This window comes from Bufo bufo, chromosome 3 (assembly GCF_905171765.1).
Source record: "Bufo bufo chromosome 3, aBufBuf1.1, whole genome shotgun sequence".
NCBI classification, from domain to species: Eukaryota; Metazoa; Chordata; class Amphibia; order Anura; family Bufonidae; genus Bufo; species Bufo bufo.
The window spans coordinates 262,851,407-262,877,459 of record NC_053391.1 but is presented as its reverse complement, the minus strand read 5'-3'; the positions used below and the strand labels follow the sequence as shown (position 1 = coordinate 262,877,459).

General features: G+C 42.2%; 1 protein-coding gene across 1 annotated transcript in view; it reads right to left on the bottom strand.

Annotated features, from left to right (window-relative positions):
- Positions 1 to 26,053, bottom strand: part of ATP2B4 (ATPase plasma membrane Ca2+ transporting 4) — a 228,982-nt gene that overhangs the window by 16,435 nt on the left and 186,494 nt on the right. Inside the window, 1 exon segment of the mRNA XM_040424121.1 lies at positions 22,150 to 22,332. Within this exon segment, the coding sequence (XP_040280055.1) occupies positions 22,150 to 22,332 (183 nt within the window).

Sequence of the window (26,053 nt, the reverse complement as noted above, 5' to 3'; positions counted from 1 at the left end):
TGATCCCTATGTACAGCTTTAGCTGTCTTCACACAGTACATAGGACAATGACTTAAAAGGGTTCTGCAGTTCTTTTAAACTGAGGATCTATCCACTGGATAGATAACCCACGTTAGACCAGTGGAGGAGATAGCCCCTCCCGAGGGCCGGGCGGGGTCAGAAAAGCCAGCGAAGCAAGGAGGAGGGGCCGGGAAGATCGCGGCCTAGCAGGCCCAAAAGCCGGGGCCTCGATTTATGAGGCGGCCGGGAATGGAGCGAGGGGGGCAGGGCGATTCGCGGCCGACCGAGGGGCCTCCGGACCCACAAAACTAGGTGAGGAGGGGGGGGGGGGAGCGACGCCTGGGGGTGGGCGGAACAGGGCAAACAGAGCACCTGGGAGCCGGGAACGGGCCATGGAAGATGAAGATGAGGCCTAGTCCCTGCAAAAGCCAGGGACTAAAGTAGCGGGGAAGGCCGGGGAGAAGACTGTGTGGCCAGGGAGGAGAGAAAAAAAACCAACCAAGGGGGAAGAGAAAGGTGGAAAAAAATGGAAGCTTCCCGGGACCCCCAGCTAAGGTGGATCCCACCCCCCTGGCCACAGGAGGGAACCTAACACTGGGGCAGGGACACAGGAGTACTCACCATCCGATGTCTTCGGGCGCCGCAGGGTCACCCCTTCGGCAGACTCAACACGGGAACAGTGGGAATGCCGGCAAACCACTGCGGATGCAGTCTGTGGGGACTGGGTGACCGGCGATGGTACAGAAGTACGCGCCCGCAGGGGGGGGCAACTAAAGTGGAACACGATGGAGCCCCAGCTTGCAGCAGGTATAACGGTGGAGATCACCGAGACCTGGAGGAGAGAAAAAAAAAAAAAAAAGAGAAAAAATAAACAGCAGGACCTGCAAAAAAAAAAAGCAGGACAGGTCTGCCTCCTACGGACACTAGACAAAAACTGAATGGCCTTGTGCCTGTGGAGAGGGTATAGCCCACCTGGGAGGAGCCAACACTTTTTGTGTCTAGTGCCTCCTAGTGGTAGTTGGACATATACCCATGGTGCTGTGTCCCCCAATGCCATGCACGAGAAAAAACATTAAGCAAAGTTTGGTAATTGTGTTTGTTCTAATTTTTCCATGTAATCCTGTTTGTTAACTGATCACATATTTTATGTGGGCAAGCTGTCATTTGTCAGCAGCACATCCTCTTATGTAAATGGGCTGTGCTGCCGACAATATGTATAGGAACAAAATATATCTTTTTCGGTAAATACTTATTTTCCACATGTCCTTTCTCTATTCTTTCTGCTATAAGTTTATTAATAAAGAGACAACTGTGTGTGCAAGGACACCCTCCCAACAAATGACACTGTCCAATCAGTACTGTCAGTGTGCACTGCAGGGACACCCCCCCACCTGGAAACACCTTGCTCTACTTATATTCATAAACCTCCAGCAGTAATAATGGAGGAATGGTACAACATAAAGAAATAAGAGAAGATACTCCAGAATTGTCATTTCACCTGGAATACAAGTATTTACTAAAACAGACATGTCAGGGGAGGTGACAGTCTTTTTCAACGATTGTTACCCCCACCTTATGATGATTGCTGGCAAAATGGTAAAACATGCTATACTGCTGTTCGGCGCTCAGTATAGCCATGAAAACTGCCTGTGTAAAAGGACCCTTATTCTACAAATGCCACAGGGGTGTGGAAATCGTATCGCCGGACGCACGGGCCATGCAGTTCCGGGCGCCGGGCAGGTAGTTTGTTCAGTAGCTTAGCCCTGCTGCGGGCAAGTAGCAGGGCTGAGATGGCTTTGTTTATCGGAGCAGTGGATCAGCAACGAGCTGGGCGTGGAGAGGCGTTCCCATGGGGGTACTTGAAGTTAAAATATACCATTGGATTGGAGAAAACTCTGATGGTATATTCTAAATCCGAGGTGTTCCCATGGTGATGGGGACACACCTCTGACAGGGCACTGCCATCCGTGGCACCTGAGGGGTTAATTGCGCGGACGGCAGCTCCCTGTCAGAGGTCGGGTGCCGGGAATGTTTTTATAATGTTTGCATTGGTGGGCAGTGCCCCTTCCCCGGTATTAAAATCATTGGTGGGCAGTGCACCCTTCCCAGTATTAAAATCATTGGTGGGCAGTGCCCACTTTAAATCAAAACAAATTTTAAATCAAAACTATATTTAAATAAGGTCTTTATTGATAGCAACTTAGAAGACAGGCCCAAAATGTACTATAATTCAATCAAACAAACCCAAAAATAGATTGTGAACTTAAACAGAACAGATTCCCAAACGAGAACTGTAGTTTACTTTATCAAAAAACTTAAGTTAACAGAGGCACCCTCATAAACCGTCATGGACATGCTTGGTTATATTAGATGAGCTTGAACTGAACATAACGCATAAAGGAAAATTAAATGTCAATGCCTCTCTGTTATGACAAGTAGAGTTAATTGCGCGGACGGCAACTCTGACAGGGAGTTGCCGTCTGCGCAATTAACTCTACTTGTCATAACAGAGAGGCATTGACATTTAATTTTCCTTTATGCGTTATGTTCAGTTCAAGCTCATCCAATATAACCAAGCATGTCCATGACGGTTATAACCAAGCATGTCCATGACGGTTTATGAGGGTGCCTCTGTTAACTTAAGTTTTTTGATAAAGTAAACTACAGTTCTCGTTTGGGAATCTGTTCTGTTTAAGTTCACAATCTATTTTTGGGTTTGTTTGATTGAATTATAGTACATTTTGGGCCTGTCTTCTAAGTTGCTATCAATAAAGACCTTATTTAAATATAGTTTTGATTTAAAATTTGTTTTGATTTAAAGTGGGCACTGCCCACCAATGATTTTAATACTGGGAAGGGTGCACTGCCCACCAATGATTTTAATACCGGGGAAGGGGCACTGCCCACCAATGCAAACATTATAAAAACATTCCCGGCACCCGACCTCTGACAGGGAGCTGCCGTCCGCGCAATTAACCCCTCAGGTGCCACGGATGGCATCGCCCTGTCAGAGGTGCGTCCCCATCACCATGGGAACACCTCGGATTTAGAATATACCATCAGAGTTTTCTCCAATCCAATGGTATATTTTAACTTCAAGTATCCCCATGGGAATGCCTCTCCACGCCCAGCTCGTTGCTGATCCACTGCTCCGATAAACAAAGCCATCTCAGCCCTGCTACTTGCCCGCAGCAGGGCTAAGCTACTGAACAAACTACCTGCCCGGCGCCCGGAACTGCATGGCCCGTGCGTCCGGCGATACGATTTCCACACCCCTGTGGCATTTGTAGAATAAGGGTCCTTTTACACAGGCAGTTTTCATGGCTATACTGAGCGCCGAACAGCAGTATAGCATGTTTTACCATTTTGCCAGCAATCATCATAAGGTGGGGGTAACAATCGTTGAAAAAGACTGTCACCTCCCCTGACATGTCTGTTTTAGTAAATACTTGTATTCCAGGTGAAATGACAATTCTGGAGTATCTTCTCTTATTTCTTTATGTTGTACCATTCCTCTATTATTACTGCTGGAGGTTTATGAATATAAGTAGAGCAAGGTGTTTCCAGGTGGGGGGTGTCCCTGCAGTGCACAGTGTAATGCTGGGGCTCCGATCGGCTACCATGGCAGCCAGGACGCTACTGAAGTCCTGTCTGCCATGGTCAGTTACTCAGCAGCATTATACTTACATGCGCTGTGGCCGCCCGGAGCTCCTTCTTCTTGTAACTCACAGGTCTGTGCGGCGCATTGCTATAAGCATAAGCAATCCGCCGCACAGACCTGTAAGTTACAAGAAGAAGGAGCGCCGGGCGGCCACAGCGCATGCAAACATTGTAGAAACATTCCCAGCACTCGACCTCTGACAGGGAGTTGCCGTCCGCGCAATTAACTCTACTTGTCATAACAGAGAGGCATGGACATTTAATTTTCCTTTATGCGTTATGTTCAGTTCAAGCTCATCTAATATAACCAAGCATGTCCATGACGGTTATAACCAAGCATGTCCATGACGGTTTATGAGGGTGCCTCTGTTAACTTAAGTTTTTTGATAAAGTAAACTACAGTTCTCGTTTGGGAATCTGTTTTGTTTAAGTTCACAATCTATTTTTGGGTTTGTTTGATTGAATTATAGTACATTTTGGGCCTGTCTTCTAAGTTGCTATCAATAAAGACCTTATTTAAATATAGTTTTGATTTAAAATTATTTTTTGTATCAGGACAAGTTGACTACTTTAGTCCTTCGACAAGTAGTTTAAAAAAAATAAAAATTCCACACCCCTGTGCCATGTTGGAAATCAACTAACTCTTCAGGATGATACATTCTATTGCTTAACACAGATTATATGGCTGTATATAAAAGATGCTAAAGATTTGGCAGTATACTTTATTATGCAACAGTTGGCAATGCCCTTAATTATTCCAGGGATGTCCTCATACTCTTGGCCATGTACTAAATATGACACATTTGTAAGCATTTTTTTTACTAATATTTGATACAATTCAGTTACCGTACTGGTCCAGAGTAAAGCTCAGTTCACATCACATCTATGTGCTACGTTTGGTATAAACACCAGGGAAAATCTCCCAGGGGTATCCCCCAAATATAAAGCCCCAATATATGCCATTGTATACCAGACAAAGCAATATATTATCCACAGCCCCACCCCAAAAAACGTGTAAATGGCGACATATACTTCATGACACTCTTAGCATCCATCAGATCTATATGGATTTACAGATAGGCTCAGCATATGCATCAACAATGTGGTGTGAACAGAGCCTTTACAAATTTTACAGATAAAAAAACAAAAACATATCACACTGACTGTGATCACTGGCAATGAAATAAAAATAAATAAAAAAAAAAACAGCAATTTAAGACAAGACTACATAAAATGATGATGATTTCCCCTGTAATGGCTTCTTAAAAATAAGACAGACATACTACTGACATCTTTGGTACAATTTTTTTTTACAGGTTCATCACTTTATAATAAAGCCTATTTAAAGCTGCAGCCCCACTCAGAACAGAAAAGGTATACAAAGTTGTCCTTGGATCCATCAAGCACAGGGAAGATGAAGAGACTTTTCCATCCTTAATTTGAACAATAGAAATATTGTCAATCATTGCTATTTTTTTTAAAACTACCTGGGTCAGTATTCCAAGGGGGCCTGCACCTTTAATATCCATTTAATGCACTAATCTAAACCCTTCACTGCAAAAGTGCAGCATCCATGGAAGGAGTTAGCATGCTCTCATGCATATTGTACAGACACTAGGACCCCCCATGCAGACAATCAGCTGAAAAATCAAAGCAGCACAGAAAGAGGGGAAAAAGCACACATTATAGCCCCTTTAAAGCACAAGTCCAGGGCTCCTGTAAATAGGCGTGTTAATATTGAAAAATGCATTAGTTGTTGATATTAGTACACCTTTTTTCCAGACTACCCATAGCTCATCAGCTAAGTGTATGCACATTAAATAAATCATATAATTCGGTAAGCCTTTAGATCATGGGTCAGCAACTGAAGTCAGCAACTGAAGTTGTGAAACTACAACTGCTGGCGCTTCTGGATTTTTGACTGTTTAGATGCCTTGATCACGGCATCCAAAGGCTGTAATGACTGAGATCAGCATTATTGCCAGTCGCGGTCATTGGCTGCGGCCCGCAGGCCATGGCGCCAGCTGCACTTGTGAGCAGGTGCAATGTTTACCCATCGCTCCAGCGCCGTACATGTATGGTGCTGGTAGGGAAAGGGTTGAAGGGAATGTCTCACTTCAGCAAATAGCATCATGTAGACAAAGTTAATATAGGATGCTTACTAATGTATTAGGACCGTACATATTGCCTCCTTTGCTGGTTTTTCCATCGCATTATACACTGCTCGCATACAAGGGTTACGACTAGGGATGAACGAATCGACTTTGAATGAAGCATCAGAAGTTGATTCGCATCAAATTTTGTCCCAATACTGTATGGAGCAGGAGCTCCGTACTGTATTAGAATGCATTGGCTCCGATGAGCCGATGTTATTGCTTTGCAAAGTCTCGCGAGACTTCGGGTAATAACTTCATAAATTAATTTGTACTGTAAAAAACATTTCCCGAGCTCCTGCTCCATATAGTATTTTCATCCGAAGTCGATTCGATCATCCCTAGTTAGGACCACCCTGCAATCCCGCAGTGGTGACAGTGTTTGCACACTATAGGAAAAAGTGCTGGCCTCTCTGACGCCTGTGAAGTCGGGAGCACACATAGGAACGCATGCCTAGAAGCGCTAATCCCAGCCACTTTATATATGCGTTGCAAAGATGAGCGTAACCCCTAGATGCCAGCAGTGTATAATGCGATGGAAAAATTAATCAAGCTAGCAAAGAAGGTAATATGGACAATCACAATACATTAGTAAATGCCTTGTATTAACTTTGTCTACATGATAAATGACATTTGCAGGAGTCAGACAACCAATTAAAGTAGACAATGCAATGTAATGGGTTTGGCCATAATAAAGTTTTATGCGTAAAGTTTTTAGGTCTGCTATAAATGCAATTAAAAGGGGACTTATTTTTAATCATTTTGAGTGTTCTAAGGCTCTATTCACAACATGTTTGGTCTACACCAGATCCCTAATTTGTTTTTACAGTATTGAAAATCGACTTAGGCTACTTTCACACCTGCGTTAGGTGCGGATCCGTCTGGTATCTGCACAGACGGATCCGCACCTATAATGCAAACGCTTGTATCCGTTCAGAACGGATCCGTTTGCATTATTCTTTTAAAAAAAAGTCTAAGTCAAAACAGATCCGTCCTGACATGCATTGAAAGTCAATGGGGGACGGATCCGTTTTCAATTGCACTATATTGTGTCAGTGAAAACGGATCCGTCCCCATTGACTTACATTGTAAGTCAGGACGGATTAGTTTGGCTCCGCATCGCCAGGTGGACACCAAAACGCTGCAAGCAGCGTTTTGGTGTCCGCCTCCAGAGCGGAATGGAGGCAGAACGGAGCCAAACTGATGCATTCTGAACGGATCCTTATCCATTCAGAATGCATTGGGGCTGAACTGATCCGTTTTGAACCGTTTGCGAGAGCCCTGAAACGGATATTACAAACGGAATTCAAAACGCCAGTGTGAAAGTAGCCTTATCCAAAAGAATGGATACAATGTTTTGCGGTAGACTTCTTTATATATGATAACATCGCTTAGGCCTCAATTACACAACTTCGATATGGTATGAACAGAGCCTTAGGCTGTGGCTATACAGCGATCTTGGCTGCGACACCCATCTTTTGGCCAAGGATCACTGTATTGTAGTGCAGCCATGTAGTCCCAGCCTAAGGGTACCTGCACACATTGCAGATTACAGTACTAGCAAAGTGTATGAGATTAGACAAATCTTATGTACACTGCTTTTTCTCGAAATCCACAGCATGTCATTTGTTTGTGCTGATTTCACCCTTTTCAATGCAAGGGTGAGATCTGCGGATAACCCACACCAGAAATCACAAGCATCAGATGCAGGTTTTGGGGGGAAAAAAATCTTTATGAACTGCACAGATTTTCTGTTTTGAAATCTGCACTTGTGGGCAGGTACCCTAAGGCCTCTTGCACACGAACATGTGCGCCCCGTGGCCGAACAGCGACTGTGGGGCAGCCACAGCGGATCGCAGACCCATTCACTTTAATAGGTCCGCGATCCGCGAAAAGATAGAACATGTTCTATCTTTTTGCAGAACTGAAGCACAGGACGAAACCCCATGGAAGCACTCTAGTGCTTCCGTAGGATTCCGTTCTGCACCATTCCGCATCTCCGGATTTGCAGGCCCATTGAAGTGAATGGGTCCGCATCCGTGATGCAGAATGCCCACGGAACGGCGCCCGTGTATTGCGGATCAGCATATGCGGTCCGCAGCATGGGCAAACTACGGTCGTGTGCAATAGGCTTTATAGTAACACTTTGTATGTTAGATGTTTTATTTTACATACTGTACAGGATACTCTTATCCTTGTTACAAATATCTTTTTTATCTGCATTTATTACAGTTTTAAAACTGAGATATAACTGAATTAGGCCTGGGCTACACTGCGGCTTTTTGTAGCGCGACTGCAGCTGTCATTCAATAGTTAAAATCAGTCAGTCGCACTACTAAAAGTCGCAGTGTAGCCCAGACGTTATACTGCAAGTTTCCATTAAAACTAAAAATTAACAATTGCACAGCCCTTAACATTTAAAGATATGCTACAGGTTTTTCTATGAAGTATCACTATGCACAGCTGAGGTAAGTGTCCCTCCCTTAGTTCTATACTTCATCAGTTTAAACAAAGCAGTCTGACACCTGCAGGAAAAATGTATTACAATGCAAGAGTTAAAAAATAAATAGGAAAAAAAGGCGAAGTGAGAGAGCAATCCCTATCACATTTCCCTAGGTAAAATAACAGTCATCTGGATAGTGATAGCGTTAAGAGACAAACAGAGTAGTGACCAGCAGCCCAAGTGCACAACATGCATTGTAATAGTGTTGAACTCACTGCCCACAGAAGCAGCAGCAGCGGAGGTGGCTGGGGGAGAGGTAGCAGAGGAGAGAGCTACATGTGTTGGACTAGAGACATGTTTAGCATCGAGGTGCTGGCTAATGGTGGAAGGCTGGCGCCTCAGAGCCCCTTGTAAAGAGGTACCGCCCGTCTGGAATGTATAAACTACGTCCATCTGTAAGGAATCAGAGGGAGACACACCAAAGTCAGAGGAGGAAACAGGCGACAGAAAGAACTAAGGAAGACTGAGACAATACAGCATTCTGTACAAAAAAAAAAAAAAAAAGAAGGTAAGTATTGCTAAAATAGAGTAATAAAGAGTAGTTAAATAGAACAGTAGTTTAAGAGGTATACAGCAAAAGATAAATACTTCTACACATACATACAGGTTGGTTCAAAGGCCTCGATACATAGGGAAACGCATAAGGAAATGCATTACTTTATTCGGGCGTTCATTCAGTTTTTACCAGAAAAAAATAAGCGACAGAGGACAGGCAAACAATCCGGAAACTTGCTGTTCTACTTTATGGAGACTTATAAATCAACCAGTATTGTATGCTGGTAGTTTATTATAGAGGTTGTCCAGGCTTTTTAATATTGATGACTTATGATGAAATTTCTTAAGCCCCACTCGTTATTATTGAACACCCTCAGGGTGCTGCCAACCTTCAGGTTTTTTTTTTCTGCCCAAGTTTTATCTTCCCTTAATACTTTCTCTCCTGTTATGATCCACACCTGTTTTTGGCTTCAAAAACGGCATCAAAAAGTCTGAACGTGTGGCAGCACCCTCACTACTAAATCATTCATTCTTAAATTATTAAGAATACTAGAAATTAGAAAACTGTTATTGGAGAAGTTTTCCAGCAAGAAATGTTTATGGTACCTCAATTACATTTGGCATTGGTAGGGGGTCTTGGAGAAGAAACGAAAAACTCTGCTATGAATGACTGGACCTGAACCTCGGTGAAACAGATGTATGTAAGGCCTCCATGTGCAGCCATATGATGCTATGTCAGGTGCCACATGTCTAAGATATTTTCCCTCAAATAACTGCTTTTCCACAAAACGGCTAGATAATATGACAAGAAGCATATGTACAGTAAGGCCATATGCACTTCTATAGGTATTTACTGTAGATTGAGGATGAGTGAGGCCCTTATTTTTAACCCCAAAAATTATAGACCTGTATATCGTAAATTTTATAGAGGTTCGCAGCGTATGACATTTATGAACTGGGCATTGGCTAATACCAAATGGGTATTATTTCAGAAACCAGGCTATTGCATAATGAAAATATATAATCTTCCAATCAAATTTCTGCATGAATTCCTCACAGTTTTTAGGATCTCCATTTGAATTGGTTACTTCCAGTGGGCAAGAATCTGACCATGGTCACGTGGCACACAAGTACCCTGTACTGTAGTCTGTATTACTGTGCTGCACCAGTGAGTCTGTTACACGACCATGATAGATTTCCATCGCATGGAAGAGGGGGAAAAAAAGAGGTTTCTACAGAATGATTATAATACTGCAGAGATCTTGAAAGTAATTAGTAACTGATCCAGAAAGTAAAGAAGACAATTATCAGGAAATCATGAATAAACGTGAATCTTTTGAAGGCCCAGGTGCAATGACTCTAATGCTGGCTCTCAGCAACCACTTACTTTTTAGCTCATAAGTGACGCACTTCCGAAATCAGCATGTCCGTCTTTAACATAAAGCTGATCACAGGTTCTCTTTAATGGGTATTTTTGTATCAGCAAATTAATGTTACTCATGCATGATATAATGAAAAGTTCTGATAACTGTGCAATATACTGTTGATCAATTCAACTGGAACCTTCTTTATTTTAAAGGACATCTGTCAGCAGAATTGAACCGAAGAAACTGGCTGACCTGTGGCATGTGCACTTGGCAGCTGAAATTATCTATGTTAGGGCTCATTCACACGAACGTGTGCTGCCCGTTGCTGTATTGCAGACCGCATTTGCGGATCTGCAATACACGGGCACCGTTCCATGTGCATTCCGCATCATGGATGCGGACCTATTCACTTCAATGGGTCCGCAAATCTGGAGATGCGGAACAGGAAGCACTACGGAGTGCTTCCTGGGGTTTCGTTCCGTGCCTCCGCACCGCAAAAAGATAGAACATGCTCTATCTTTTTGCGGAATGGAGGGATCGCGGACCCATTCAAGTGAATGAGTCCACAATCCCCATGCAGCTGCCCCACGGACGGTGCCCGTACATTGCAGACAGCAATTTGGGGTCCACAGCACGGGCACAGGCGTGGGAAGGGGGATTTATCTTGGTAGGTTTAGTAGACTTAGGGGGTCATTTATGATGCTGAAATACGCCTACATTAGGCGGATTACAGGCACATATTGCCGCGCAACGGTTAGTTGCTCCGCAATCTGCAACTTCTCCCTGCTCATACCAGGTTTAAAAAAAGTGGGAGTGGCGGGTAAGGGGACTGGCAAGCGGACCCATCACATTTACCATTATCTACATCTGTTTCAGGCGTAGAAAAAGGTCTAAATGTAAGACAGCTAGGAACCCATCTTACATTTAGAACTGGGGGAGGATCTGTCGAAGTTAGGAAGAGGCTGGTGCCAACTTAGGGGTTTATTAAGACCGATGTCTAAAACACTGGCCTTAATCTATGTGCCCCTTAGTATTTAGTAGTCCCTGTTAGGCTAGTTTCACACCTCCGATGTGAATTCGGGCAGGACGTTCCGGCAGACAATGTGGGACACAAACCGCAGCCTGCTGCCAGCAGACATTCCGTCTATATCTGGCAGTGCCGGATGCAATGAATCCCGGCAGGCTGTTCTCTGCTGGAATTCACATCACAGGTGTGAAACTACCCTTACACCTCCACATAATGTGTTGCCCATCTTTCCTGGGACCCTGAATGACAAATCTGTCTAATTATGCTACATTATGGAGGATTTGTCACTGGGATTCTTAGCTATTTCAGGCTCCAGGCTAGCAAATCTAGTACAATATTGTGGATTTACGTAAACAGGCTGATCTGGCACTCTGCAGTCTGGCAAAGCTGGGCAATAATCTCTGCGGGACGGTGATGGGGGCATATTCGTTAAATAAAATATCAAGATATCAGGCAGCATTGTGTAATCTATAATATAATACCAAGGCAACATAATCTGTTGACACCAATGCAGCTGTACAGTTTTTCCATGACCCTGGACAGCAAGTTGGTCTATATGAATGGACCAACTAGGCAAATTTGGAATTCAAATTTGGAATTCAGCAGTCTGGGAAATCTGAGTCACAACCTCTGCAAAGAGATATAAATTGAGGACACACTTGGTACTAGGGCTGGGTCGATTATGACAAAAATGTAAATTGTGAATAATTAAACATGTAACCTCAATTTCGATTATAGAGCGATTATTTAGAGGTATGGCTTGGGGCATGGCTTAACACTAGGTGTTATACGATACCAATGGTTTGATCATATTTTGAGTTTTGAACTTTTTAAAAACAAAAAAAGAAGGCGATTTTTATTCTCTATTGGGGATATGTTCTGCAGAAAAATAGAGCATGTCCTATTATTATCCGCATTATGGACAAGGATAGGACTGTTATATTAGGAGCCTTTTTTTTTTTACATTTGAAACTTTTTATTTTTAGAAAACACTTATTTTTATATTTAACACTTTGAGCACCAGTGTATTTATCACATGGCAAAGACATTTTATCCAAGCAACTGGAAGGAACTGTTTCATAAAGTATATTGGAAGATTGTGAAAACTTTCATTATACAATAAATAAGCATTATTTATTGAAAGTGTAATTAATACCAGTTTTTTCTGTGAAACTTCTCCAAAAGTCCACCCCTTTATCAAGACCACAATTCCTGTGACTTAATTTTGAACAGATCTTTTGTATACTGGCCATCTTCTTTGATAAGGCTACTTTAAAGAGTCATTGCCATTTGGAAATTTTTGGCATATCTGCAAGTGTAGGCACCACCAGTGTTGCAGCTGCTGCGATGGAGAGAACAGTGCATATGTGGCAAGACGGAGCTCCATTCTAAAGAGAGGTGTGGGTTTTCCAGATAGAAATACCATTTGATGTTATTTGGGATGGTCATGTCAAAAAGGTTTCACTGTGCTTCAACATGAACCTAGTCTTAGAATATCACAAAATAAACTTAAATGGGTCATAAAGGATTAGGCAAAAAGGATCAGCAGGAAAGAAAGGAAAGATATTGTGAGAAGTGCATTTTTTTAAACAGCAGAAAATTGAAAAAAATTAACTGTTATTCAATAAGTGAGATGAAATTACCAAGACAACAGCAGATTCAAAAGCCAGAAAAGAGTCTAAGTTGACGGACACTAAGCTGCTTAGTGGCCTTATCTCTTTTCAGCAGAACTAGTCTGCAAGGATGATGAAGAATAATGTGGAACTGTAATAACTGTTGGAGAAACTAGGGCTTTAATTGCTCTGATGAGATCATTCATGTATTCTATAATAGCAAAAAATGATTCCTATTCACAAATACCTGCTAAGGCTACTTTCACACTTGTGTTAGGTGCAGATCCGTCTGGTATCTGCACATGCGGATCCGCACCTACAATGCAAACGATTGTATCCGTTCAGAATGGATCCGTTTGCATTACCATGATAATGCAAATGGATCAGTTTTGACTTACACTGAAAGTCAATGGGAGGTGGATCCGTTTTCAATTGCACCATATCGTGTCAGTGAAAACGGATCCGTCCTCATTCACTTACATTGTAAGTCAGTACGGATCCGTTTGGCTCCGCATCGCCAGGCGGACATCAAAACGCTGCAAGCAGAGTTTTGGTGTCCGCCTCCAGAGCGGAATAGAGGCTGAACGGAGGCAAACTGATGCATTCTGAACGGATCCTTATCCATGCAGAATGCATTGGGGCTAAACTGATCCGTTTTGGACCGCTTGTGAGAGCCCTGAAACGGATCTCACAAGCGGACCCAGAAACGCCAGTGTGAAAGTAGCCTAATTTGAAATTAATAATAACAAAATAAAAAATTAGAGTGTACCTAGAAAGGTTTGAATATACAGTGCTGATTAATTTTATAATGAATCTTTATAGAGGTTGGAGCTCCTTTTTTCCCCGAACAGAGCTCCAATTCACCTAAGATTCTCATCATAAATCCATGGCATACAGTCACCACCAGGGAGGCTTGTATCATTTAAAGTGGTGGTCTCATGAAGACAACTGTTTTCTATATATGATTATGATGGGGGGGTGGGGAAGTCATTGTATGAGAATAGTTCCCATGTTGGTGTAATTAGGCTGTGTTTGTATTACAAGGAAATTCATTCATATGAATGCTTGTCATGTAACACTACATTTCACATATAGCAGCTGCAGGCTGAATGTTGCAAAAATCATGTTTGCCAGAGGCATTGGATCACAGATGCGCCTGCATTTTGGAAAACTTGTCTCAAATGGCTGCTCTAACCTAATAAAGAACCATTATATTATTAGTCAAATTATTTTTATATCAAAATATTCTTTAAAAAAAGGTGACAAAATAATTGCTCCTGAATGTGCAGAAATATGTGGAGTGTGCTAAGTGATAATTAAAAAAGGCTGCATGAATGTTGAAAAATATAAAAATGGTCTGGTTGGTTTAATGACAACCCATAATATCATGTTTTTAAAAGGATACTGCATCGAAAAAAAATTCACATATTAACGGTCTATATGTGAATATTCTATGTAATTTATCATATCTATGTAACAAAATAAAAATGGGTGGATGGTTTTCTGGATATACTTTTGTTAATTCACTGCATGTGTTCTATTTCCTGTCCTGGATCTTAACTTCCTCCTTTGTTTGGACTTTTAGCAGTCAGACCATTCACTCCAACTAGAGAGAGAAGGGGATGCGTGACTTACACCGATTAGTGCAATGCTATTCTGTGGGCATCTTTATCTAGGCCTATCAAGAGCTGTCACACTGTCATCCCATTTCTACTAATCTACTATTGTAATAACAGATAAGTATCCTTCTCTCGCACCAACAGTAAAATAACCAGGGAGCTATATCTCTGTACTGACTGTAAATGAAGGACAATATTTAATATTTCATTTTCAAATTGTATAATACTGCTGAATTAAGAAAAACAGCCAAAAGTTCTTCAAAAACTGGTCTCTGTAAATACGGAGTAAAAAAATGCCTTTTCAGCCACCACAAAAAGCAATGCAATCTGAAAGCACCATGCTGTAGAGTAAGAGAAACAGAGTGGATTGATATATATTTCATGGGAAAAGATTTAGTAAAACCTGTATTTTATACATTTATATCTTTGCCTTTTTTCACCTACTGTGAACAGCAGCGGTACAGGAGGGAGGGGTTATCAGTGATTGATAGCACTGAGTGTATAGGTGTGCATACGGAGATAGCAATCAGTCATTGGTAACACCTGCTCTCTGTACCATTAGATATTCATATAACATGGTGCCTTCAGATTGCATTGTATTGTATGGTAACAGGTCTTCTCTAAATCTGTAAATTCTAAATGCCAGACAATAAAGGAGAAGTATAGTTCAGTGAAGTATTTGGAAATTACAATATATCTTCTTGAAAAAGATCTCCCTTACGCTGGGTTCACACCAGAGCATTCTGAAAGGAGCGCTCTGTATGCGCGATTGTACGGGCGTTTACAAGCGCGCATACAGAGACAAGCGAACACACATTGTCGCGCGTTCCCGAAAGTCTATGTACGGGAACGCGCGACAAACGCCCATAAAAACGCTCAAGTACTTGTTTGAGCGTCGGGCGTTTTACAGCGCGATCGTACGCGCTGTAAAACGCCCAGGTGAGAACTATTCCCATAGGGAAGCATTGGTTTCTCCTTGTTGTGCGTTTTACAGCGCGTAGTAACGTGCTGTAAAACGCTCAGGTGTGAACTGAGTGTTAGGCCCCTTCCACACGAGAGAGTATTCAGCGCCTGCACGGCATCCGGACCCATTCATTTCAATGGGTCTGTGTACATGAGCTTCGGTTTTCACGCATCACTTGTGCGTTGTGTGAAAATCGCAGCATGTTCTTTAGGCCTCATGCACACTACCGTTGTTTTATTCCGTGTCCGTTGTTCCGTTTTTCGTGATTTTCTGCGGACCCATTGACTTTCAATGGGTCTGTTGAAAACTCGGCTAATGCACCGTTTGTCATCCTCGTCCGTGATCCGTGGTTCCAGTCAAAAAAATATAACCTGTCCTATTTTTTTCACAGAAAACGGTTTGCGGACCCATTCAAGTCAATGGGACCGTGAAAAAACGCGGAGGCACACAAGATTGTCATCCGCGTCCGTTTTTTCATTAGCATGGCAAACTTGACTTAGACTTTTTTTTACTTTCCTTCATGTCTGGTGATCCTTCAAAAATAAAGTAAGACACACGGAAACAAAAACGGAAACTGATCACGGAACACCATTTTGCGGAACGGAACACAACGGTCGTGTGCATGAGGCCATATTCTGAGATTTTCATGCAAAGCTGGCCCCATAGAAGTGAATGGGGCTGCGTGAAAATCGCATTGCATCCGCAAGCAAGTGCACATGCGAAGCATTTTTCACGGATGGTTGCTAAGAGATGTTGTTTGTATACCTTTTTTTATCACGCGTGTGCAAAACGCATTACATCGCATAGCGCCCACGTGATAAAAACTGAACATGATCACATACAAAACTGAATGAACGCTTGCAGCGTTTTGATGTCCGCCTGACGATGCGGAGCAAAACGGATCTGTCCTGACTTACAATGTAAGTCAATGGGGACGGATCCGTTTTCACTGACACAATATGGTGCAATTGAAAACGGATCCGCCTCCCATTGACTTTCAGTGTAAGTCAAAACGGATCAGTTTGCATTATCATGAACAAAAAAAAAAATAAGTAAATTTTTTTTTAATAGTAATGCAAACTGATCCGTTCTGAACGGATACAAGCATTTGCGTTATAGGTGCGGATCCGTCTGTGCAGATACCAGACAGATCCGCACCTAACGCAGGTGTGAAAGTAGCCTAACATGGAAAATGGTGGCAGTTTTCAAATGATTGCAGCAAAAAGCACTATACCGTATTTTTCGCTTTATAAGACGCACCTAGGTTTTTGAGGAGGAAAATAAGAAAAAAAATATTTTGAACCAAAAGGTGTGCTTTTGGTGGATTTTGAACTAATGGTCTGGGGATGACACTGTTATGGGGCTCTGTGGATGACGCACTGTTATAGGGGGGGATCTATGGATGATGCACTGTTATGGGGGGGATCTGTGGATGATGCACTGTTATGGGGGGGATCTGTGGATGATGCACTGTTAAGGGGGGGATCTATGGATGATGCACTGTTATGGGGGATGTGTGCTGTGAAACATAGGGCCATGAGGGGGGCCAGCATAAGATGCTATATGTGTGGGTGACACACATATAGCATCTTATGCTGGTCCCCCTCATGGCCCTATGTTTCACAGCATTACAGTACTTTATTCTTTGTATGTAAAATATTTATTTAAACCTGAATCAATCGCTCTCCTTTTGATAAACTAGCTGACACTGATGTATCGCGGGCCGCTATTAGGGATCGACCGATTATCGGTTTCGCCGATATTATCGGCCGATATTGAGGATTTTGAACGTTATCGGTATCGGCATCTATTTTGCCGATATACCGATAACGTATTGGGAACACAGAACGCGCTGAGAGCAGCGCGTTCTGTGTTCCCTCCGCAGCACAGGGGAGAAGGAAGCAGTGTCTCCTCCCCCTGTGATGCTGCTGCCGCTGCCTCCAATGACAGGACGGAAGACAAGAGGAGGGGAGGGGCTGTGGCCGCTGCGCCACCAATGAAGATGAGTCTTTCATTAATTCAAATACAGGAGGCGGGAGCTGGCTGCAGAATCACATAGCCGGCTCCCGACCTCTATGAACGGCAGCTGCGGTCCGCGGTAGTTAACCTCTTAGGTGCCGCGGATCGCAGCTACCGCTCATAGAGGTCGGGAGCCGGCTATGTGATTCTGCAGCCAGCTCCCGCCTCCTGTATGTGAAAGAGAGGTATTCATTGGTGGCGCAGTGCGCCCCCCCTCAAGCAGTGCGCCCCCCCCCCCAATAGTAAAAACATTGGTGGCGCAGTGCGCCCCCCCCCCCCCTCAAGCCCCCTAGTATTAGTCATTGGTGGCGCAGTGCGCCCCCCACCCCCATCCCAATAGTAAAAACATTGGTGGCGCAGTGCGCCCCCCAGTTCTAATCATTGGTGGCAGTGGCCACAGGATCCCCTCTCCCCTGCTCCTCCGATCGGAGCCCCAGCAGTGTAAGCCTGGGGCTCCGATCGGTTACCATGGCAGCCAGGACGCTATTGAAGCCCTGGCTGCCATAGTCAGCTCCATGCTGCTGTGTGCACAGAGCACAGGGCAGCAGGGAGAGTGCGAGATCCTATTCACTCTGATAGAGATCTATCAGGGTGAATGGGACAAGGGTTCTAGTCCCTAAGGGGGCTAAAAGTTAGTAAAAAAAATAAAAAATAAAATATTAAGTATAAATGAAAAAGATTTACAAAAAAAAATAATAATAATACACGTTAACAATAAACATTAATTTTCAGCAGATTTGTGTAGGAAATTTATTTTTTTCCTCAAAAATAAAAATACCCAGAATATCGGTATAAATTATCGGCTATCGGCCTGAAAGTTGACAAATTATCGGTATCGGTATCGGCCCTAAAAAATCAATATCGGTCGATCCCTAGCCGCTATGCTGCACAGTGTGGCCGGCGATACATCAGTCACAGTGCGGGGAGGGAGGAGGGGCTGGAGGCAACTCACAGCGGGGCCCGGTGCAGTCACTGTAGTACACCGGGCCCCGCGCACAGAAGTCTCTTTGTATGTAAAATCTTTCATTAATGCTTTATACCGTAAATCGCTCTCCTTTTGATAAACTTTACTAGCCTAATCGCCTGCATCAGTACTCACTATGAATGTAGCATGCGGTCCCTCCGGCGCATGACTTCATCCTGCTCCTGCTTCATTAATGAGGTGGGAGGAGCCTGACGTCAGTCACACGCCGGCCGGACCGTACGCTACATTCATAGTGAGTACTGATGCAGGCGATTAGGCTAGTAAAGTTTATCAAAAGGAGAGCGATTTACGGTATAAAGCATTAATGAAAGATTTTACATACAAAGAGACTTCTGTGCGCGGGGGCCCGGTGTAATACAGTGACTGCACCGGGCCCCGCTGTGAGTTGCCTCCAGCCCCTCCTCCCTCCCCGCACTGTGACTGATGTATCGCCGGCCACACTGTGCAGCATAGCGACCCGCGATACATCCGTGTCAGCCCTGTAAAAAAAAGTCAACCATCGTTTTATAAGACGCACTGTCATTTTCCCCCCCTTTTGGGGGGGGAAAAGTGCGTCTTATAAAGCGAAAAATACGGTAATTTTTAATGGCCTTGTGGTTATGCAGAAAAATAGCAGTTTACCACGTGATCACTAAAAATAAAAGAGCTTTTAGTTTTCAAACCTGACAATATCCATGTTGGTGCAGTTATTGCTGTGAAACCATGCCTGTACTGAATTTAAAAAGTAAGAGAACAGATGAGTAACTTGCAGGGTACACACAAATCTATTTGCAGTGTATTGTCTGGGTAACATGAATGCTGTGTACTTGTATTATAGTCTAGACCCTATGTATGAGACTATTAGCATGAACACTGTTATAGGCTGGGCTGCTCTTTTTTGGTCACACACTGCTCTTGCTACAAAGTTTTTGCTTTATCAATTTAATATTTGCAGATCTTTCTATTGTTACAATGTTCATAGTTGCTCTATATGTTCATTTTGATCTGTAAGTACACTGACTTATGTCTTCCTTACTGTTGTTTAAAGGGAATCTGTAACCAGTTTTATGGTGTCTTAACTAAGGGCAACATAAACTAGTAGTGTTAGATCCCCTTAGTAAAATGCTGGGTCACCTTCTTTAAATGACCCAGCCGTTTTGCCAAAATCTTGAATTGAACAGCTCCAACGCATACCAATGATTCCCCATATTCATGAGGTCCTGCCTCTCTCCACCCACCTGCTGCTGATTGATATGGAAAAAAAAAAAGGCAGAGGCAGGTGGGCGAGGAGAGCGGTGAGCTCATGAATATGAGGACTCCTTGGCATGTGCTGGAGCTGTTAGAACCTAGTAGCATAAAACTAGTGACAGATTCCCTTTACAAGTACAGTTACTGATGAGCAGAACAGATGTTCCCCGAGTCACTTTCCACAGTATTAAAACTATGTTTCCTATGCAGCCAAAGGGGTCCAATCCTCTCTCTCTCACTACTACAATGCCCAGCTCGTACTACAATGACCAGCTGTGGGGTGTAGTCCTTTAACAGATCAGTGATCTGACTTCTTGGAGTCGTAAGCCTCCAGCCCAACCAAATGCTACTAAAGGGACTCTGTCACTAGTTTTATGTTGCCCTCGGCTTTAAATCCGAACATCTCCAGCGCATGCCAAATAAATTCCCATATTCATGATCTCCTGGCTCTCCCCGCCCACCTGCTGCTAAGGCTACATGCACACGTCCGTATGTGTTTTGTGGCGGTCCGCAAATTGCGGATCCCCCCCAAAAAAAAGGATGATGTTCGTATGTCTTTTTTTTTTTTTTGCAAATCCATTGTAACAATGCCTAATCTTGTCCGCGAAACGAGCAAGAATAGGACATGTTCTATTTATTTTGCGGGGCTACGTAACGGACATACTGATGCGGTGTGCTGTCCGCATTTTTTGCAGACCCATTGAAATGAAAAAAAAAAATAAAATAAAACGCAACGACACGGCAACAAAATACGTTTGTCTGCATGTAGCCTAATTCATATGGAAAAAACTGTCAATTAGAGGCAGGAGGACGGGGACAGCCGTGGAGCGATTAGGATTTAAAAGTGAGGGAAGCATAAAACTGCTGAAAGATTTCCTTTAAGAAAAATTTAAAAAAATAAAGAGTATGAGTGCATGGTTCCACAAAGTGTGATATATTACATATACAGTAGTGTTCAAAAAAATAGTCCAACATTATTAACCGGATAACTAATAATTTACTTCTAAGTGTAACAGAGTAATAGAAAAAACAGAGCCAACAATTAGGACAAGCTTGCTCAAAATAATAGCAGTGAGGAGTTAAACTGGTGTAGTGATTCTTTCTGTGGAATAACACGTGTTAATTCTGGCCCTTATTTAAGGTTGAAGGGTGCCAAATGTTGCACATGCTGGTTAAAGTGTTCTTCCTTCTGAAATACTGGGGGAAAATGAGTTGCTTCAGACATTGTTCTGATGAAGAACATACTTTGATTAAAAAGTTGATTGGAGAGAGAAGTGCAGAAAATATAGGCTGCTCAGATAAAATCATTTCTAATACCAGAAGCACGGAACTACTGTTCGAATGGATTGAAGAATAGCCAAAATGGCAAAGGCTGAGCCAATGATCACCTCCAGAGAGATCAAAGAAGATCTGACGTTACCAGTGAGAACTGCTACAATCAGAAGACAATTAAGTTGCCAAGTTACCAGCAAGAATTCCCTTCAGAGTCTCGTCATGTAAAAAAAAAAAAAAAACACGATAAGTAGGTTACAATTTGCCACGCAACACATTGACTGGCCCAAAGAAAAATTGCATACCATTTTGTGGCCTTTTGGGAACTAGTGGCTGCAGACAGTATATCATACAACCCCTGAGCACTGAATTCAAGCCACAGTACACTGTGAAGACAGTAAAGCATGGCGGTGCAAAATCATGATATGGGGATGCTTCTCATACTACGGTGTTGGGCATATTATTCGTATGGGAGGGATAATGGATCAGTTTGAAGATATCAAAATACTTGAGAAGATCATGTTGCCCTATACAGAAGAAGAAAAGCACTTGAAATGGGTGTTTCAACATGACAATGACCCAAAACACACCAGTAAGGGAACAACAGACAAACAGGATTGAGGTAATGGTGTTGCCAGCCCAATCCCCTGATCTTAATCTCAGAGAGAACTACGTGGGGTGACATAAAAAAATGCGATTTATAAAGCAAAACCCAAAAATGCAGAACTGTGGAATGTAGTCCCATCGCCCTGGACTGGAATACCTGTTCACATTTGCCAGAAGTTGGTCAACTACATGCAACATACAGTAGATGTCAAGCAGCTCTCAGAAACAATGTCACTAAATATTATTTCAGTATTTCAAAGTAAAGTTAAATCTCAAGCATTTTTCACTTTATACATTACATTTTTGAAGTTTGACAGAAAAATGCTGGTACCATTTTTTGAAAAGTCTAATATTACTTTTTGTAAAGGATTAATACAAACTGCATGGATGATGCTATTGTTTTAATTTGGAATTCCATTTACGGAAATAAGTTATTATAATGATCTTCTGATTTATTTCCTTCTTTTTTTTTTTACTCACTTTTTTTTTTAACACTACTGTAGCATCAAGATAAAGCAAAAATACTGCTACATTGTCTAGATTCTCACATCATGTATGTGTTTTACAGATAACAAAATGTATGAAGTAAGCAACAAATCTTGAGATATTCATTTAACTGGTTACTAATAACAGAAGTACCTGAGTCTGTATCCTGTTCAAGCCTCTGAACCACAAGATCTGGCCTTTCCTGAGTTCCATTTCTGCATGGTCAATCTCATCAGAGTCCTCTGGCAGTTCCTCATGGGGAATATCATCTTTCATAGGGCCATGGCCTGCCTCCTTTAAAAACTTAAGTCGGCTTGTGGGAACGGTGCAGATTAACTGAACAGACAAAGACCAATGCAGTAAGATGATCAGTAAAATACAAACATAATATCATAACATTTTCTGGCAAAACAGTACTGCAAAAACATTTTAAACAGGTGTGGAACATGCTGCACAGTAAGAATATAAAAAAAAAAAAAAGTTAGTGATTTATTTTATCAATTAACAAAATGTAAAGTGAACAAAAGAGAAATCTAATTCAAATTTTGGTGTGATCACCCTTTGCTTTCAAAACAGAATCAATTTGTCTAGGTACATGCACCCAGTTTTTGAAGGAACTTGGAAGGGAGTTTGTCACAAACATCTTGGGGAACTTACCAAAGATCTTCTGTAGATGTAGGCTTGCTCAAATCTTTTTATCTCTTCACGTTATCCCAGATGACCCAGGGTTCTGTGGGGGCCATATCATCACTTCCAGAACTAATTGTTCTTCTTTACACGGAAGATAGCTCTGACACCAATATCTGCTTGTATTTCTCTGCATTTGAGGACACCATTAAAGGAAATGTGTCATCAGAAAATGACCTGCTGTTTAAAATCACTTTTCTATGCTTAACATATTTTTTAATAATTTTGTTTCATGTTATTTTTAATTTTCCATTTTCACTAAAACCAAAAATCCTGCAGTTTTTGAACTGGCCACTATGTCTAATAATTGGTGCCACTTCTTGGTTTTACGCAGGGGTCAAGTCCTGGGAAAAAAAAGTGTGGGAACTCACCCAAGATCCACTGCAAACCCCCCCCCCCCCCCCCAAAAAAATATATATTTCGCTGAAAATTCAGTGCAACATTTATTGTAAAGTGCCAGTTTACACAAACAAGTGCAAAATTAACATGAAACAAATATATATATATATAGAACAGTTGGAACAAATTAAATTAACACAGTGACACAGCCCATTAGAAAATATCCCACAAACTGGAATAACGTTGCCCTTGCCGTGCAAGATTTTCAACTTTCCTAGATTTATTATCATCTGCGCTGCGATGTGTGGTCAGCCATTTTGTGACGTATGGTAAAGGATCCCATAAATGCACAGGAGGCCCAATGAGACTGATAAACAAAAGAGAAGACACGCGTTCAATGCCAAGCCCACTCCTAATGGGTGACATCACCAAATTCATTGTACTGAAGCCCCTTTCACAATCACTGGATGTCACTGGAAGACTGTTAACTGCTGTCACCATTGGTTTCAGATTTTCAGGAATCTCTACACCACCATTATCAATGTAGTCTCTGAAACCTTCACAGATGGATGCATAGTTGAGACGGAATCTTTTGCATAGCTGCTCCAGCTTCACTTCACCTACAAACCACGGACTGTCCACATTGATTGGCCAGCGTTGTGAATTCAGGATGTCAATTTCAGAAACAAGAGTTTCAAATTCACCCGAGTGTGATGAAGCGGCAGGTCTGTTGCTTGCAGTTAAAGCAAAGAGTCTGGAGCGTAAATTATCCACCAAACTTTGATAAAATTGAGGGAGATTTATCCTCACTTGGCCTTTTGAACTCCCTGGGTTGATGGTCACACCTTTCAAATTCCCTTTCTCCAGCGATTCCATGACTTCTTTCAGATGTTTGCCAGGCATGTCTTTCATTTTTTCAACTGCACGAACTGAACGATTGATCAGCTGATAAGCTCGTGGAAGTGTGATGTCATCTCTTTGTAGCGCTTCAGATAACAGTCCCATTTCCTGAACTGCATCCGCAACCCCTGCAAGGTTTAACAAATAATCTTCTGATGTCAAGACCTTGTTAAGGCCACTAAATACAGATTTCTGCTTACTGTTATGAGCGGAGCTTACGCTTGCTTTCAGGAAATGACTGTGTAGTGCAGGATATGACTCCCAAACTGCTCGTATAGCTCTCTGGCTTGAAGCAACCCATCTAACTGAAAAAACTTTTCCAATTTTAAGAATTTGTACTTCTAATTCTTTTGCACATTCTGAGAGCTCTGCTAGATTTTTTGGTGACTGATGATACACAGAATACAACTTCTCAAAAAATGATGTGACATGATGAAGACCAGGAACAGAATCAATTGTATCTGAAATGCACAATTCAAGCCTATGACACAAGCAGTGCCATTTCACAATCTGTGGATATTTTTGACTGAGTCGTTCCAGAACACCCGACTTTCTTCCAAGCATTACACTTGCACCATCACTGCAAGCTCCAATCCAGTTTTCGGCAAGAAAGTCATTACTGAACCCAAATTTAGAAAGACAAGCTAGAAGAGTGGCTTCAATAGACTGTGCATCTGCTTTAGGCAAATCAAGCAAATCAAGAAAGAAAGTGACTGGGTCTTTTCCGTTAACAGAGGCACGAATATAAACGATTAACACTGAATGGGTAGAAACAGTTGTAGACTCATCAATATAAACAGAAATTTTTGGAGCCTGCGCAACAATTGCTTTGCAAAGCTTTTTTCTCATTTCACTAGCAATGCAATCTATTATTTGTGCCGCTGTGTACTCACTATGGAGAATACATCCTAAGTCAGCTCCATTTGCAACTTGCAAGCTGATAAGATCTCTGAAGTCTGTGAAAGGGCGATTTTTTTTCGCACAAAAGTAGGCAGTGCGAAATACCTTAGTGGTGGACGCAAACTTATGCTTCTGCTGTTCTGCAATATTGGATAGCAGAATCTCCTTTCTGGATACTGCTTGGATATCTCCTGCCTTTACATGTGCTTCTGAAATCTTATGTATGTGGATTTTTTTTACGTAGTGAGGTCAACATATTTTTTTTTGTTTTGCCATATGGAGTAATTGTACCAGTGCTCCATTCTTTAGAAATGGATACACCTTGCGAAACAGACACTCCAAGGTGTTTAACCTCGCGACACACTTTGCACCCTAAAAGACCATTGTCTACAAACAGCCAAGGGTACTTTTTTTTAAAAATTCTAGCCACTGATTCTGGTCCCAACATTCTGGAAGAATGTTATCACTGACATCGGCATCTTCAGCCACATCAGTAACCATGTCCACTACAGCCGATTCACTGACTGGTATAGTTTCTGAAGCGGACACCGCCGCCTGAAGCAAAGGCTCAGACTGAGTGGAGCAACTTGCAGAATCAGCATGTGATTTTTTATTGGATGCGTTTGTGAAGAAATCCGTAATGCTGGTTTTTCGCTTACTCATTTCTGTACAAATAAAAATAAATTAAAAAAAATGGTGTAAAATCATTTTCTGATTAAAAAAAAACCTAAATATTCTGATAAAATGACCTCTTTAGGCAAAGAATTCCCCATCCGTTCTGTTATTACCTCTTATTATGAAAAACTCTTTCCTTTGTTGTCTCTGGTGGCAGTGGTGGGGTGGTCCGGTGACTGTGAGGTGCAGGGTAAGGCACAAATCAGCACAATTGTATGAAATAAAATCTATCATTATTCTAAAAATGATTTTAAAAAAAGCCTAAATGATCTAACAATTAGTCTCATATATGAGTCTCCAGTCCAGTGGATGTGACACAGATATCTGTTATTTTAACCCCTTAAGGACACATGATGGAAATATTCAGTCATTATTCCCTTTTATTCCAGAAGTTGTGTCCTTAATTACATATGGTTTGTGATTCTGTTTGCCACCCTTTAGTGACTGTGTTTTTAAACCCTTAAAGGGGTATTTCCATTTCAGACAATGGGGGCTTATCGCTAGGATATGCCCCAATTGTCTGATAGGTGCTGGTCCCACCTCTGGGACCCACACC